The 17,004-nt window shown below is 35.8% G+C and overlaps 1 protein-coding gene across 1 annotated transcript in view; it reads left to right on the top strand.

Annotated features, from left to right (window-relative positions):
• LOC130220229 (mannosyl-oligosaccharide 1,2-alpha-mannosidase IA-like) overlaps nucleotides 1-16,998 on the top strand; it is a 44,971-nt gene extending 27,973 nt beyond the window's left edge. The window contains exons 5-6 of the mRNA XM_056452604.1: nucleotides 804-919; nucleotides 12,050-16,998. Of these exons, the coding sequence (XP_056308579.1) occupies nucleotides 804-919; nucleotides 12,050-12,176 (243 nt within the window). The 3' untranslated portion in view covers nucleotides 12,177-16,998. The remainder of the gene's footprint in view (nucleotides 1-803; nucleotides 920-12,049) is intronic.
• Nucleotides 16,999-17,004: the final 6 nt, after the last annotated feature.

Below are 17,004 nucleotides of genomic sequence, written 5' to 3'. Positions count from 1 at the left end.
TTTCTTTATTTTTTTTTAAACACAAAAGAAGATATTTTGAAGAATGCTGGCTGCGGGCACCCATTGAATTCCATAGTGACTAGCTAGTGCCAACATTTTTCAAAATATCTTCTTTTGTGGTCAACAAAACAATGAAACTCAAATAGGTTTTAAAGAAGTGAAGGGTGGGTAAATGATGACAGTAATGTCATTTTTTGGTTGACCTATCCCTTTAAATTTCACAAGGGAATGGAAAGGAAAGTTGTGACATGTGGCTAAGCAGAATTTGTGCTCTGCGTTTAACTCATCCAAGCACACACACAGCAGTGAACACACACACACACACCTGGAGCAGTGGGCAGCCATTGGTGCGGTGCACGAAAAGCAGTTGGGGGATTGGTGCCTTGCTTAAGGGACGAATTCTCAGCCGAGGGTGGTGAGAGCTCTGATTATTCACTTAAACCTACGACCTTTTCTATCACAAGTCCAACTCTCTTTGAATGTTTGTGAGATGTAAACAAATGTAAACATTCTGCATCATTTGCACTACCCGATAGGAATTTGCCTCTAGTTGAGCGTTTACATTGACTTTGTATGTAACTTAGTCAAGCGTATGCTTAATTTCACGTTTGGTGTGAACCCAACATAACACCATCAAGCTCTTCAGAATTACTTAAGACTACAGGAAGATAAACTCTGCAAGAAACTGGACCTCGAGGGCCAGAATTGCTCATATAGACTATGTGTTGTGTTTGTTGTGACTGCCAGTGAGCAGCATTGTTTTCCTGTGTTGATGCTGACGAGTGCATTTCCGTGTGTTTCAGGCTCTGGAGAAGCACTGCAGGGTGGAGGGAGGTTACAGTGGAGTACGAGACGTTTACAGCAACACTCCAAACCATGATGACGTGCAGCAGAGCTTCTACCTGGCTGAAACGCTCAAGTGAGTACACTAGTGCTTACAGTAGATATGAACCCTTGTGTACTGTTCAAATTGACCCTTTCTTTATGTTGGTGGCTGTTTTTGTGCCATTGACTCTCATTATAATGACATTTTTTGATTGCAAAGCTAGTTGGATTGTTGGTGTTTTTCCCCGTTGGGAAGAGGTAAAAGTTTAAATTTTTACGGTTGATCATCAGTTGGCAGGATTATCCCTTTAGATAGGCCAGAAGTTAATACTGAAGCTAAGCAGGGTTACGCCTGGTCAGTACCTGGATGAGAGACGACATGGGAAAGCTGCGTTGCTGCTGGAGGTGGTGTTAGTGAGACCAGCAGGGGGCGCTCAACCTGCGCTCTGACTCCTAACACCCCAGTGTATATTGATTAGGACTCTATACTGCTCAGTGAGTGCCGTCGTTCGGATGAGATGTTAAACCAAGTGTGCCACACGCCTGCTTTTGAGTGAAGGTCTCAGCCCCCTGGGGGCTGGCTGCAGTACAAATCAGAAAGCCCGCCTCCTCTTTATTAATGAATGAGACTTAAGTCCCAAATAAAAAAAATGATTACACTTGCAATAAAATGTCCCGAAAGATGGTTCTGGTCAATTAAGGCACTGGTTATCGTGCTGATATAGGTGCAGATCTTCATTTTTGTAAAGAGCATGCTGGGCGTGTCATTGTGCTTGACAGTTCTGATTGACAGTTTCTCAAAGCTGACCGTCGGAGCTTTCGGATGGAGATTGAAGTATTATTATTTGTTTTCGGTGTTATTTTACCATGATAAAAGGAGTTCAGCAGTAAACAATACTTCCTTTATTCGGTGAGGTCAGAGCTTTATTAGTTTGCTGCACGCCTAACCTAGCCATGACAGGTAAAATACAGGTGATCGCTATCTAGCACTAATTCTCTTTATGGGTTTGAAATAATAATTAGGAAGACAAAACTAATGTTATGCGACACCTACATTGATCTCCTGTAAGGTTATTCGAACTTGATTTAAAGGGCGTCTGGATTTTGAGTTTCGGTATGTTATTGAGTTCATCTACTGAATTTGCTACAATATTAATGTTCTAGAAACAGAATCTTAAATAACAAATAGAGCTGTAAATGTTATATATCATTTATATACACCATTTACTGTTGGCTTTTTATTTGAAAACTCCTAATAAACATTAAAATGAATGTAAATTCCTCTTTGCCAGATATACTGAAGGCATGGAATAAACCAAATGAAAACGGAGGCAAAAAATAAAAAACAATATAGAAGCGATGTTCAGCAGCTGATAGACATGAGTTGATGTATTATTGTACAAATTGATGAGGATCATTTTAAATAGTGCAGGGTTGAGATGTGTAAATATCCCGTTGATATTTAGACATCTTGCTTTGTTTATCTTTTAAACGCATGATTTTTCCCGCATGGTAAATCGTTATCTTTGGTGTGTAGGCTATATTTTGGGTCCTGTTGATTGCTAATTAAAAATAAAAACCTTTCTAAACATGTATGTGTTGTATATATGTTATTGTTCGTATTTTACAAGTGTTATTTCTACCCCTGTGAAAGATAACAAATACGAAGAACCCATTTATTTCAGGACAGAGTGTATGAAAGATAATTTATTTCTGCAGTCCAACATGTATTGTTCTTATTAAATTATAACAGCTTACACCACACACTTTTTAAATCGTATATTATCACGTGTTTTTAAGTCAAAGTCAAAAGTCAAAGTCAGCTTTATTGTCAATTCAGCCAGATGTACAGAACATATAGAGAATCGAAATTACGTTACTCTCAGACCCTAGATGCCCAACATATAATATTAATATAAAAAGTAGAGTTTAAGGAAAAGAAAATTTACATTTACAATATATACAATTGTACATAAAATGTAGTCTAAAAATATACATAAGGAATAAAAATTTGTAAACATACAATGATATTAAGGGCATTTAGCAAATCAGTGTTGTGCAGATAAAGTACAGTATGTAGTGCAAAAAGGCTTGTTTTAAATGTAAGTGCTTATATTTATATTAGAGAGCCTTTGTTATAGTGTAGATACCGGCGGTCAAGTGAGAAGTTCGGGGGGCGTGGTTAATTTGACGTACAAGCATTTGGTTGGAGATTGGTTCCGCAGCTCCTCCTCTGGCTCCCTCAGGCAGTCCTTCTGCGCATGCCCAGGCTCCAATTTCAGCAGTGTTTTGCGACACTTTGTTTCCCGTCACAAGGTGTTTTGCCTTCAAAATGTTCAATGGGAAAAGGCGCTGTCGCGTCATCCATATTTTATACAGTCATTGTGTTAAACTGAGGTCCTGACTCTCTGTGGTCGTTAAAAATGTGCAGCCTGGCGCAATATGTCTGCCATCGCATCATCCAGGTGGATGCTGCACACTGGTGGTGGATGAGGAGATTCCCCCAAAAAATTTGTAAAGTGGCTTGAGTGTCCAGAAAAACACTATATAAATGTAAGGAATAATTCTTTTTTTTTTTTTTCGGCTTAGTCCCTTTATTAATCAGGGGTCACCACAGCGGAATGAACCACCAACTTATCCAGCATATGTTTTACACCGCAGATGCCCTTCCATGTAAGGAATTATTCTTATTATTAACTAATGAAACATTATTGTAAAGTGTGACCTATTTTTTTTATTCATCTGTGTCATTGATGACGGATGTTGCATGATAAGAATAATTGTGAATGAATTTCAGCCATCACCGTCTTGTGTCTCAGTCAACCTTGACAGTGACTATTTTTTCGCTCAACAGAGAAATGGCTTCATTCATTACATTGCAAGTGAACAAGCTCTCTTTTAGTCAGTCATTGCAGAAACACAAGTGAGTTTCAGTCCATAGATCATTCATAAACATTTGATATGTACTGCATACCAAAGTGGGAAGAGGTTTCTGAAAAACTGTGATCTAATTGACTGGCTGATCTAATTTCGAGGACTCAATCTCAGTGCTCTGGGATCCAAGGATGCTTTTACAAGTTGATCATATTTCACCTCTCTTTTGCATAAAGAAGATGAAGGTCGTTAAGATTTAACTTTATTTTATGAGGAGCATTGTAATCACTGCTTCCAATTCTCATTAGTTTTACGTTTCCTCCTCGTTATTCTGATTGATGATTCTCGTTAGATTGTCATTAATATAATGCATTCTATTTTTGCATTATTACAGTATCAAATTACAGTAATCGACTTTGTGTGATTCAGGACTCTTAAAGTACAGCACACATTCTGATTTTAATAATACAAAGTTATTCTATGAAGTATTTTGTATTAGAGTACTATTAATTTTGCAAGAAATAAGCTTAATTATCATGAATATAACATAATAAAAAAACATAGCAATTATATATGTATAGAATGCATATCATATTAAATGCAAAGGTCTACTTTATAATCTCAAATAAATGTCAAAATAATGTTCCATTGACACACAGCACAACATATATTTATATTCGTATAACGTGAAGAGTAAGTGAATGTATGTGTGTGTTTTTAATTACTTTTTACCCTGTACCTGGTCTTTTTTTAATATATATATATATATATATATATATATATATATATATATATATATATATATATATATATATATATATATATATATAAGCCTCAAAGTTATATAAATAAGCTTTCCATTGATGTATGTAAGTTAGAATAGAACTATATTTGGATGAGATACAACTAAATTACATTTTTGGGGGGGAATCTCGTCATCCACCACCAGTGTGCAGCATCCACCTGGGGTCTGTTCTTCGTACATGGATTATTCAGTCAGCTGGATTTGGTTATTGACGACTTGAAATGAGCCGGGATTGTTTCGTTCTTCAAAACTCATCCGATAGTTGTTGTCATAGCAACAGTTCTGGTAGCTCAAACCTGCTAGGGAGCAGGCTCATTTCATATAAACAGGATTAGATCGGGTCAAGTCAAGCAAAGATAATACTGAAAGTGTGCACCGAATGCTGATATTTTTTTTTTTACAGTAGTAGTTATATACACTTGGGAAAATAGTAAATATATATTTTTAACTATATATATATATATATATATATATATATATATATATATATATATATATATATATATATATATATATATATATATATATATATATATATATATATATATATGTATGTATATATATATGTATGTATATATATATGTATGTATATGTATATGTCAAAAATATATTTTAATAAAACTTATGCAATCTGCACTCCGAAATAAAAGTACAAAGACTGCCGCCTGGTGGTTCAAAGAGAAAATTTATTGATATGAACTTTTTAGATATAAACGGGTACAATAGCTTAGTACAATTTGTGTATAATAATTGACCAGTCCGAGGTGATAAAAAGGTTGGGGATCACTGCTGTAATGAATGTATTGTTTATTGTTTGTTCATGTTGGTAAATGCATTAATTGACATTAACTAATACAACCTTATTGTAAAGTGTTACCAATAAACAAAGAAAGGCTAACTCTTTTGTTTAGGTCCCAATTCATGTTTTAATAAACCATTAACTAACACTACTAGCCTAATAAACTGCTATTTAGCTGTTTATTAATAGTTTGTAAGGAAGAAGTTAGGTTTAGGTTTTGGATTAGGGATGCAGAATAAGATCATACTCTATAACTACTAATGAACAGTTAATATTTTAGTAATAGAAGTCAGTAGTTAATAGCATGAATTGTGACCTAAACTAAAGTGTCACCAAAGAAAGAGATTTGAGATGTCAGCGAGGTCACAGTGCACTTCTGTATCCTGTTTTTTATTTTAGCGTATCTTTTCCAGCTCTTCAGTTTGATTTGCGGTTTAAAAAGGATATCACTTTCTGAGTCTCATCCTGCATCAGCTGACATTGGCTCTCCATTTTCTCCTGTCTTTAATACTCTGGAGGAGTGCTTGCCCTTTGGCCAGAAGGAGCAGCTGCGCACACAATTGAGCGCACACACAAAAAAAGACTTGCCGATTCTATGAGAGAGCGCATCCAGAAAAGCCTGTTTTCAGCTTTCTCTTCTCTCTTATTCTGGCCGTTTCTTATACTGCTGTTGCTCCTGGCTAGCGTTTGCCACTTTTGCACTGTAAGTGCGTATTAAGTAATGATTGTTCTTCTGAGGCAGACTGTCTGGCGGGCTGAGGGATCGCAGTTTCTGGTTCAGAGAAATGCTCTCAAGTGTGTTTGTGGGCATGACTCACTTCTTCAGCCCACTACATCTGCTGTGCTTCACATGCTCCACCACTGAAGCCAGAGTTCACACAATACATGAGAATTTGGTCATTTACTCATCCTCATGTCATTCCCTAACCGCTGTGACCTAAGGCCTGCTTTCTGCATTTATTCATTTGACAGACACTTTTATCCAAAGCAACTTGCAAAGCATTTATTAGTTATTGGTTGGAATCAAACCAACAACCTTGAGGTTTTGGATGTGTCATTATGTTTTGTTAACTCACACTGTGTCCTAACACATGACGCGACAAGATTCCAGCGCCAAGCTATTTGGCTGTTAAGACCAAATGCCAGAAATATTTAAATACCACTGCACTTCCAATGAAAAAAAAGGCTTTTAATCCAATTAATACATATTAAACCACCTTAACATTATTAATAGGAGTGTCAGTTGTTTTTGATTTGCCCTGAGTCACAGTTCAGATTTTCGTTTTCAAACCGTCTACTAGGAATAATAATAAGCATTCATGATGAATATTAAGCATCCACCTGGATGATGCGATGGCAGCCATATTGTGCCAGACATCACACACCAGCTGATTGGTGAAGAGGAGACAGTGTGATGAAGCCAATTATGATATGGGGATGGTTGGTTAGGACGTCATGATGGACAGAGGCCAGTGGGCAGATTTGGCCAGGATGCCGGGGTTAAACCCCTACTCTTTTTCGAAGGACTACCTGGGATTTTTAACAACCACAGAGAGTCAGGACCTTGGTTTAACGTGTCATCCGAAAGTCAGCGCTTACTGAGCAGTATAGAGTCTCTATTAATGTACTGGAGCGTTAGGACCCACACAGACCGCAAATTGAGCGCCCCCTGCTGGTCTCACTAACACCACTACGGATTTTATTTTGAAGATCTGGGGTGAAATATCTGCTGCTGTATTTATTAGTACAACAATAAATGTCACATAAAATAGTATTTAAAGTCACATAAACTCACATAAATTTAATTCAATTCATCTTGATTTTTCTAGCACTTTTACAGATTTTGTAGATTGTGTCAAAGCTTGAAATTGAAAACTCAACTTGAATCCGTGTCAGTCCAGTTTTCAGAGTTTCACAGTTCAGTTTAGTTCAGTGTGGTTTAATTTTCACTGCTGAAAGTCCAAACAAATCCATCGATGCTAAGCTCCATAAGTCCCAAACCAAGCAAACCAGTGACGACAGTAGCGAGGAAAAAACTTCACCAATTGACGAAAGTGAAGGAAAAAAAACAGGCTCAATTGGGCACGACCATTTTTCAAACTTCCTGTGCAGAGCTGCAGTCTAGGCACCGGAGGCTGGAGAAATTTGTAGTATTTGACACTGAATAAAGCACATAATCTGTACCCGAGGTGCTAATTGCAATAGTAGTGCCTGTATATGAAGTTCTGCTGTGACGTTGCAGAAATAGAAACAGTTTTTTTTTGTTGTTGTTTTATTGTGAACACTCACTTGAATACAATCATACATTTCAAGGTGCATTTGAATTTCAATATGTGACCTTAAGTGATATTCAATTCATGTACATTATTGTCAGGTGTACTAACTATACTCAAATTTTGTTAAATTATAGAATCAAAAATAGCATAAAGAAAAAAAAATTTAAACTTAAAGCTGTGTTTACTGTATGGTGAGAACACATGTCCTAATATAATTCCTTCCAGATTAATCTCAAATGACCATCTTCATTATACACGTGGGCATAACACACAATATGAATATATATATAACCATATACATATATACACATTAGCATATATTTATCTATCAGTTGAGCATTTTCTATTAGTTTACAACAACAAAATCAGGTCTTCTAAACTAAAATATATTCATCCCATTTCCTCCATTTTCCCAGGAATATATCCTTCTTTAAGTTGACCACAGAAGTGATTTTTTTCCATTGTATAGATCTCAATAGTTGCATCTATCCAATTATTTAGGCTTGGTAGCTCTTGCTGTAGCCATTTGCCTGATATTACTTTTTTTACTGGCAGCCATGAGAGCGCGCATCAGGTATTTATTGTCTGCCGTTACTGTATCTGGATCTACACAGCCAAAATATAACAACCTAATTTCTAGAGGTATATCTCTTTCAAATATATGTTCAAGAGCCTCCTGTATTTCTTTCCAATATTCTTGAATATACATACATTCCCAATATATGATAATGGCTTGCTTTGTTGCATCCGCAGTTATGCTAACATTTTGGAGACTTGTTGGTATGTTTGGCAGAATATTTGGAAGTTTATAAAGTGGAAATTTCACGCATCGATTTTGGAGATGGTTACGACCAAAAACTCCCTTTAACATAGAAAATAAATCTTTTATTATGTGTAGTTAGGTAAGATAAGGTAAACTTATTGTCCCAGTTAGGGAAAACTGTCTTGAGCTTTTGCCCACAACAAATTTCCCTAAATGGGAAAATACATGTTACCTTACCTTACCTTACTTTACCTAACTACATGTGATAAAAGGTATATGGTATAAAAGGTATAATCCCCCTAATAAACGATTTATCCCCTCTGAAGAACATCACAATAAGATGTTTGAGGGGGTCAGCTCTTTAATACTAAGAAATATTTTGCTCTGATCTGTATTATAAATAATAATGTTTATAATTAAAGTAGTAGTTATTAGGGCTGAGCTGATAAACGATATTATATCGTATCACGATAAAATTTGTGTTAAAAACAATGATAAGCTCTGGATCTCTAGAGTGATCTAAGAGCCAATCACAAAGCAGATAATGGGAATCTTAAAGTCAGCTGATATTAGAGATGTACCAAATTTTCGGCCGCTGAAAATGTATCGACCGAAAATGTTAAGCAACTTAATGGACTTGTTATATTTGCAGCTTCAGTTATTGTTGGGGTACCCTTTTAAACCTGGAAGCATTAACAACTTATCGTTTAATATGGAAAATAATTATCGAGATTGCATTTTTGCCATATCCTCCAGCCCTTGTAGTTAATATAAATATACAATTAACCACCCCTATAACGGTTCATACCATTGTGAATAAGCGTGTCAATCTATGCAAGAAACTGGCAGATCTACGGCACCGATAGACATCGTAAGTGTTCACAAGAATCTTTTCTCATAAAGTAGGTGTTTGTTTCTCCATAGCCTAAAAGTAAAGTCAAACTAGATAGTATAGTTTGTATAGATTATAATAGCTAATCAGAGAATTTGAAATAGCCAATCAGAGAATACTGTAGATCAGAATACACTCAATATCCCACAAAACTCTAAAACTTTACTTTACGTTACATTTAATTTCTTAGTTTTCAAGTTTTCAGGGTTTTGTGGGATACTTGAATTTGATTCACTGAAGCATGTACTACACAAACTCTATCGTCAATGTACAATCCGCACACTGATCTAAAGCACGTATACATGACATTCAGAGTACATTTCTTTAAGTGCTTAAATTGTGGAGGAGCATATCAGCTCATTAGCCTCATTTATAAGTGGCCTTCACCTCCTACTGACAGAGCTTTAAAACTGAAGGTCTGGAGATCACCGTAGCAAGCCAGGTGTGGTTTTAGCCTCCAGGAGCGCTTCATCCAGTGGACGCGCATGATTTAGCTTTAACTCTGGAGGCCTGAGGTCAACAGCTTCTATTTACACAGGGCCAGCGGAGAGCAGAGCCTTTCATCAGCAAATCTCCAGCCAATGCATGTCTGTTCTGAGAGGAAAGGAGGGTTAGAAAGTGTATTATGAAGGTCGCAGCTTCATCAGGAAACAAGCGTCAGCATTGGCGTCTTCAGCTAAACTTTATAGACTGTAATTTTTAACAAATGTCACCCTGCCTTCCAAATAAAGATGTGGCTTCTAGCCTGATGTTTTTTTTTCTTGTTATTGGCTGCTGGTTTTTGAATTATGGCCTTCACTTGTGAAACAATGTCCTTTAGCTTTGGCTGTCGGCCCGCAAGTTGTTTCTTTTAGCCAGGAGGAGGAAAGTGTTTGGAATTGTTGCAGTTAGCGATCTTCATTTCTTATTTACATTGTTGTTGTTGTTGTCGTCTTGGCAGTGTTTCATTTGGCTGAGAATATTTTACTTCATCAGCACTTGGGGGATGTCCATGTTTTGTTTGCGAATTAAGCAGTCAGATTTTAAGAGGTAGATTTATTTGGGCCGTTTAGCATTAAAGGACATAATTAGTGATGTTTATGGTTTTAATAAACTATGGCATGTGACTATTAGCTCAACATTTTTGCTGTACAATTGAATGATGAACTAATTCAACCATCGTCTTTTGAAATATGTATTTCTAATATGTATAACTAATTTATGTGATGTGATTATATTACTATTGTCATATATCTGTAAGCAATATCTTGTTTTACCCAACATTTTGTTGTCAGAATATGTTTATATTTAGACAACAAGATTATATATTTTTTGTTTTTATTTTTCCATCAGATAAATAATTATAAAATAATAAAAATAACAGTAAACTGCAATGAAAATAATTTAGTTATAATAAAAAAAACTTATATTAAGCTATATTTAGATGACAATAAGGATTTATTTAATTGGATAATAACAAAAAATAGAACAACAACTACTACTACTACTATTATTATTATTATTAATATTATTATTATTATTATTATTATTATTATTATTATTATTATTATTATTATTATTATTATTAATGGCAATGAAACTATTTTTTATATGAAAAATAACTTTGTTATATTAAGACGACAATAAGAATGTATTTAATTGAAAAAAACCTAAAAAATATAACAACAACAGCTACTAATATTATTATTATTATTATTATTATTAGTATTATTATTATTATTATTATTATTATTATTATTATTATTATTATAAATGACAATGAAAATAATTTTGTTATAAGAAAAATAACTGTATTATATTTAGTCAAATACATTATACATTAAGTATTTATTTAGTTGAAAAAAAAAAAAAAAAAATATATATATATATATATATAATAACAACAACTACTAGTACTTCTACTACCACTACTACTACTATAAATGGCAATAAAAATAATTTCGTTATTCGAAAAATAACTTTGTTATATTTAGAAGACAATACGATTTGATTTGATTGGAAAAATAATAAAAAAAATATATAATAACAACAGCTACCACTACTACTACTACTATGAATAACAATAAACATAATTTCGTCATAAGAAAATTAACTGTGTTATATTTAGACACCAATAAGAATTTTTTTATTGGAAAAATAAAAAAATAATAATAACAAAACTATTACTACTACAAATGGCAATCAAAATTATTTTGTTATAAGAAACATAACTTTGTAATATTAAGACAACAATAAGAATGTTTTTATTGGAAAAATAATAACAAAACAACAACAACAACTACTACTGCTACTACTACAACCACAAATGGCAATGAAAATAATTTTGTTATAAGAAAAATTACTTTGTTATAGGAAATGTTATCAGACCTTCACAATAAAACAAATATTAATATCTTACTCAAACTCATACCTAATAACTTTAAAAACTCAGAATTTCCAAGTGGTCATCATTTCCATCTTGTTAAAAAGTTGTTGCATATGCTATATTCTCAATTCAATTAACCTTTATTTGTATAGCGCTTTTACAATGTAGATTGTGTCAAAGCAGCTTCACATAAAAGGTCATAGTAAATATATATATATATATATATATTCTATATTTACCTCTGACATTCTTTTATTGTTTCAGTAAATAGGATTGTTAAAAAAAATATTTGATGTACTCTCCCATTCACTGTGCTGTAGGTTTACCCAACTATGAGGACTTCCACTACTGAGAAACATGCAAATATGAAACGGGTCCATACCAGAAATGTCTTGGAAGCAATTCCCCTCTAAATTAATTGTCTTTACTTGTTTTTCTTCTCTTTTTCAGATATCTCTATCTGCTGTTCTCAGACGACGACCATTTGCCCTTCGACCACTGGGTGTTCAACACAGAGGCTCATCCCTTACCCGTCATCAAGAAAGAGAGCCCAGAGTTACCAAACCATCTCAAGTAAACCTCATTCCACCTCCAGAAACGCCTCTGAAACACAACTTCCTTCAGCAGTGGACAAGAGCAATGGACATCAAAGCGCTGCGGCTGGAGAGTTTCTGTCCTCCAGGACTCCTGCTGGAGCTTTAAGTGTTTTTCTCCCCTCCTCTACCGTCTCTTTTCGGGAATCTGCATGCTGCCCTCTGCCCTCCTCCTGCTATCTTTTTTTCTGTTCTTAACACTATGGACATGCTTCTGAGCCTCGGTGGCCCAGAAGGACCATTTATTTTCCTCTGTGAGGAGACCAGACCGTTTTCCATCACACTTGCCCTCTCACACACTTTATGAAGCCATAGGTGATTCAAAGTGCGTCCACGTCCTTTTTGTATGTGTTTTTTTTTTTTTGGCATCATGTGTGTTTACATGAGCGAAGATGTGAGATCTGTCTACTGAAACTTCGCCGGCGTCTCTTGCTGTCTGTTTTTTTTTTTTCTTCGGCGTTGAGGTTTGGTTCAGTATTTTGAGGCTTTATTCGACAGCAAGGTAGTGAAACCAAGTCAACTAGTGCCTTTTAGTCTTAACTGATCAATGTCCATTTTAATAGCAACGCTCCATTTAATTTCACCGTAAGCATCGTTCTACCCTCATTATGGATATACACTATCTATCAAAAGTCTTGTCGCCCATCCAAGTATTAGGACAATTAACAAATAATAACTTGACTTCTAGTTGATCTTTTGGTATCAGGACTCCCAGAGTTCATCAAGATTCTTTGGATTCATCTTCAGTGCCTCCTCCTTCATCCTACCCCAGACATGCTCAATAATGTTCATGTCTGGAAAATGGGCTGGCCAATCCTGGAGCACCTTGACCTTAGCTTTCAGGAACTTTGATGTGAAGGCTGAAGTATGACAAGGAGAGCTATCCTGCTAAAGAATTTGCCCTCTCCTGTGGTTTGTAATATAATGGGCGGCACAGATGTCTTGATACCTCAGGCTGTTGATGTTGCCATCCCCTCTGCAGATCTCTCACATGCCCTCATACTGAATGTAACCCCAAACCATGATTTTTCCTTGACCAAACTTGACTGATTTCTATGAGAATCTTGGGTCCATGCAAGTTCCAATAGGTCTTCTGCAGTATTTATGATTATTAAGATGCAGTTCAACAGATGATTCAAATCTACCTTCTGCTACTTTTCCAAATGATCAACTAGAAGTCAAGTTATTATTTGTTGCTCTTACAACTGGGATCAACAACAAGATTTTCGTCAGGTAGTGTAGAGTCGTTCATTTGTGAGCTTACCTTTGTCGCATAGAATGTGTAAAAAAGGTGTGTTAATTGTTTACTAAATCAAAGGAGGACGAGACTTTTTATCCTTGACATGTATAATAGAGTACTTTGTGTTAATTTATTAATCAAGAGGGTGAAGGGGGTCTTTGTTTTTGTCAGTGTGGAGGGCAGGAATCTACAGAGCTTCTAATGGGATGTGGTGATGAAAAAAATAAGATGATGGGGAAAATTATATTTCGGTGATTTAGTGTTTATTTGCAATAACATTGTGTTCCCTGGATGAACTTTGCACCTGCTTGTGAATCTGTTGTGCTTCCCCACCAAATTGAGCATTCTCTAATTAAAAGTACGGCTATTATATAATTTGTAAGGATATTTTCTTATGGGAGTGGTAAGTAATGCAAAGTATAAAATTGTTTGAGAAACTTTGCATTGCTTTATAAAAGTTCTTTCAGAAATGTATTCCACTCTCTCACAAATGTATTACATTCCCTCAAGAATTATTCTGTTGCACAACAGTTGCATTCTCTCATAATCCCTCCCCATTGATGCAATAGTTTTCTAGGAGGACACACATACAATCAGAATGATTGGTATATTTCTTTGAGAAACGCAGTGTTAATTAATTAACCAAAATATCTTGACATAAACTTAATAATAGTAATAATAATTATACATTTTATTTATAATGCGCTTTTCTAAAACCCAAAGCGCCAGCAACTTGTCACGGTTTCCTCTCAAAATGAGTTTTCTCACAAAGAAATGTTTTGCACTAATATAGTTTGTCCTCCTGCTTCTATAAATCATATCATCTCCATTATAAAAGTTTAGTGAATGAAAAGTTTTTAAGGGAAATTGAAAGCTTTGTGAGTGTAAAACGTTTCTCACGAGATCTCAAATTTGGCAAGCAAATTAGCAAGAACACAATGGATTCTTGAAGCAGTGCAGAAGTTTGTTTGTAGATAATTTAAATATAACTTTCCCTTCCTAGGGGTCCGTTCTTTGTACGTAGATTACTCAATTAGCTGGATTTGGTTATTGACCATTTGACGTGATCCAGGATTGTTTCTCAAACCATAGCTCAAACCTGCTCGGGGGCAGGCTTATTTCATATAAACAGGATTAGATTGGTTCTTTCCAAGCAAAGGTAATACTGAAAGTATGTACTGAATGCTGATAACTTCTTATGCTGTGTTACACGAGACACGGTACACGTGGATAAATTGCGTTATTCACGCATAAATAGATGTAAATTTTGAGTTTACTCACTTCATTTGTGCATCAAATCTGATTCATTCAAATCCACTTCAGAACAGACATGGAGAGGGCTTCTGTCTGCCCAGTGACTTTAGCTTCGTTGCTAAATGGCTAACGTAGATTTTTTTGAGAGAATAGCTGTATTCCTGCTTTAGGAAGATCTGTCCTTCATAACACATGCAGTGATCTCAGATCAGTTTATCCAGACACTTTAATCTGATTCACAAACTTGTTTGAAGAACCAAATTCGCCAGAGATCAGTTATCAAGATTAAAAATCCAGAGTCTGCCAAATCATCTTAGATTGTTTAAGCAAGGTACAAAGAACGGAGCCCTCATTTAATTTTTTTAATATTCTTATTTACCATCACCACGTTTTTTGGACTTCCATTGGAAACATCGATTTAAAGCTGCTTGAATCTTTCGTGTTTTATTAGGACAACATGGGCAGCGTTCGTAAAAAGGGGAGAGAATATTAGTTTGAATGTACCACCAAATGTGAATTGAACATACTTTGGCCTAGCTGTTGTGATTTATCATTTAATCTGTTTGTCTGTTCGTGTGTTCGTTTGATTTAACATGAAAGCACAAAGTTATGAATCAGTATATTCGGGTTCTCCGTATAGAAAAGGATAGGAAAATTACTGTAGGATGACAAGACGGCGAGTTATTTAAATAGAAAACAAGATGCAAACCAGTGATTTCAAAGCAGTCCGTAGCACTGGATACAACACACACAAACACATAATGAAGTAATAATGCATTCACATCACATACACTACATCACATTTCAAATCATGCACAAACAACTGGACCAGTTTCCATCTTTAAAGTCCGTGTGAGTCGAAAGTTGCTGTGACTTTTATATTGGTGTACTTCCAACTGAAGCGGAATATTGGGTAGGGGGCGGGACTTTCTGTTTGCATATCATTCCCTAGTAGCAAACAAAACGTAAAAGGGGTGTGGTTAATATAGTGGCTGAAGCCATCAAACTGACATTAACAGAGAAGGACCACCATTGCAAATGCCGAAATAGTCAGACTTTGATTGAAGATTACCAAAACAAAACAACCAAATTTCAGTGTATTAACTTGCACTGATTAATTAATAATATGGACAGAGGCCAGTGGGTAGATTTGGCCTGGATGCTGGGGTTAAACCCCAACTCTTTTTTTGAAGGACATCCTGGGATTTTACTGACCACAGAGAGTCAGGACGTCCTCCTCCAGAAGACGACGCTCACAGAGCAGTGTAGAGTCTCCTTCACTATACTGGGGTGTTAGGTCCCACACAGACTGCAGGTTAAACGCCCCCTGCTGGTCTCACTAACACCACAAATTATTCACAGAAACACCTAACAATGTGCGCTAGCAAAATAAACATTGTAAGTTTCGATATCACACAGACTTTAATGATAGATTTTGTGAAATTGACGCAGGACGTGCTTGATAATGCGTCTATTTTCAGCCTGTTTCCCAAAATCATCATGTTTAACTAGTACGGTGTGGTGCTTTAACCAATGTATTATACTAGTGGATCTACATGGGAAAATAAAAAATAATACCTCGCAGGGATTCCTCTTTTGAGGCCGGCGACTGCAAAACTTGACATGGTATTTCTGCGCTGTACGTATGTATGCTAGCGAACGGTGTGCTGTCGGAGTTAGGAAGTGAAATAAATCAAAGTACCGTCATCTGGAGGGAGTCCCGTCATAAAACACTGTGACACTGTAGATAAGACATCGCATTCACTGTATTCATGATACTGCGAATCTAAACCATGTTTAGCACTGCCGCGGCTTAGCGTGGGCTAGCGCTTTGTGCTGTCTCTTTCGTGAAAGTGATTCCTCAAGCTGTGACTGAGAATTCGTAGCAAATCTTGTGCTGGGTTCAACAACAAACGTGGAATTAAGTAGATGCGCAAGCAATTCACATACAAAGTCAATGCGTTGAATAGAGGTGAATTATCGTTGTGTGCGAAAGTGCAGAATTTGCCTCAATTACGTCTTTCGCACAAGTTCAAGTAATTGAACTCAAGCAGAAAATTCATGTGAGGAGGGAAAAACATTCAGTGAGTAAACTAGAGCAAGTGATGGCGTGAACCCAGCATTCGTGACATTCGGGAACAGACATTTCCTCGCATCTGGTTGCGATACGCAGAATAGAAGCCGTGCTTTTCAGATTAAATATTAGTTGTTTAAATATTGTGTTGATGATCTTGCATAGAAAATGCCTTTTTCGTTTGTGATTCTTGTTGTTCGCTACTTCTTTTATGAGACAACCTCAGAAATGTAACTGTACAATA

This window comes from Danio aesculapii, unplaced genomic scaffold, assembly GCF_903798145.1.
Source record: "Danio aesculapii unplaced genomic scaffold, fDanAes4.1, whole genome shotgun sequence".
NCBI lineage: Eukaryota > Metazoa > Chordata > Actinopteri > Cypriniformes > Danionidae > Danio > Danio aesculapii.
Note: the sequence above shows the minus strand (reverse complement) of the source record. Positions and strands in the feature narration are given on the sequence as shown.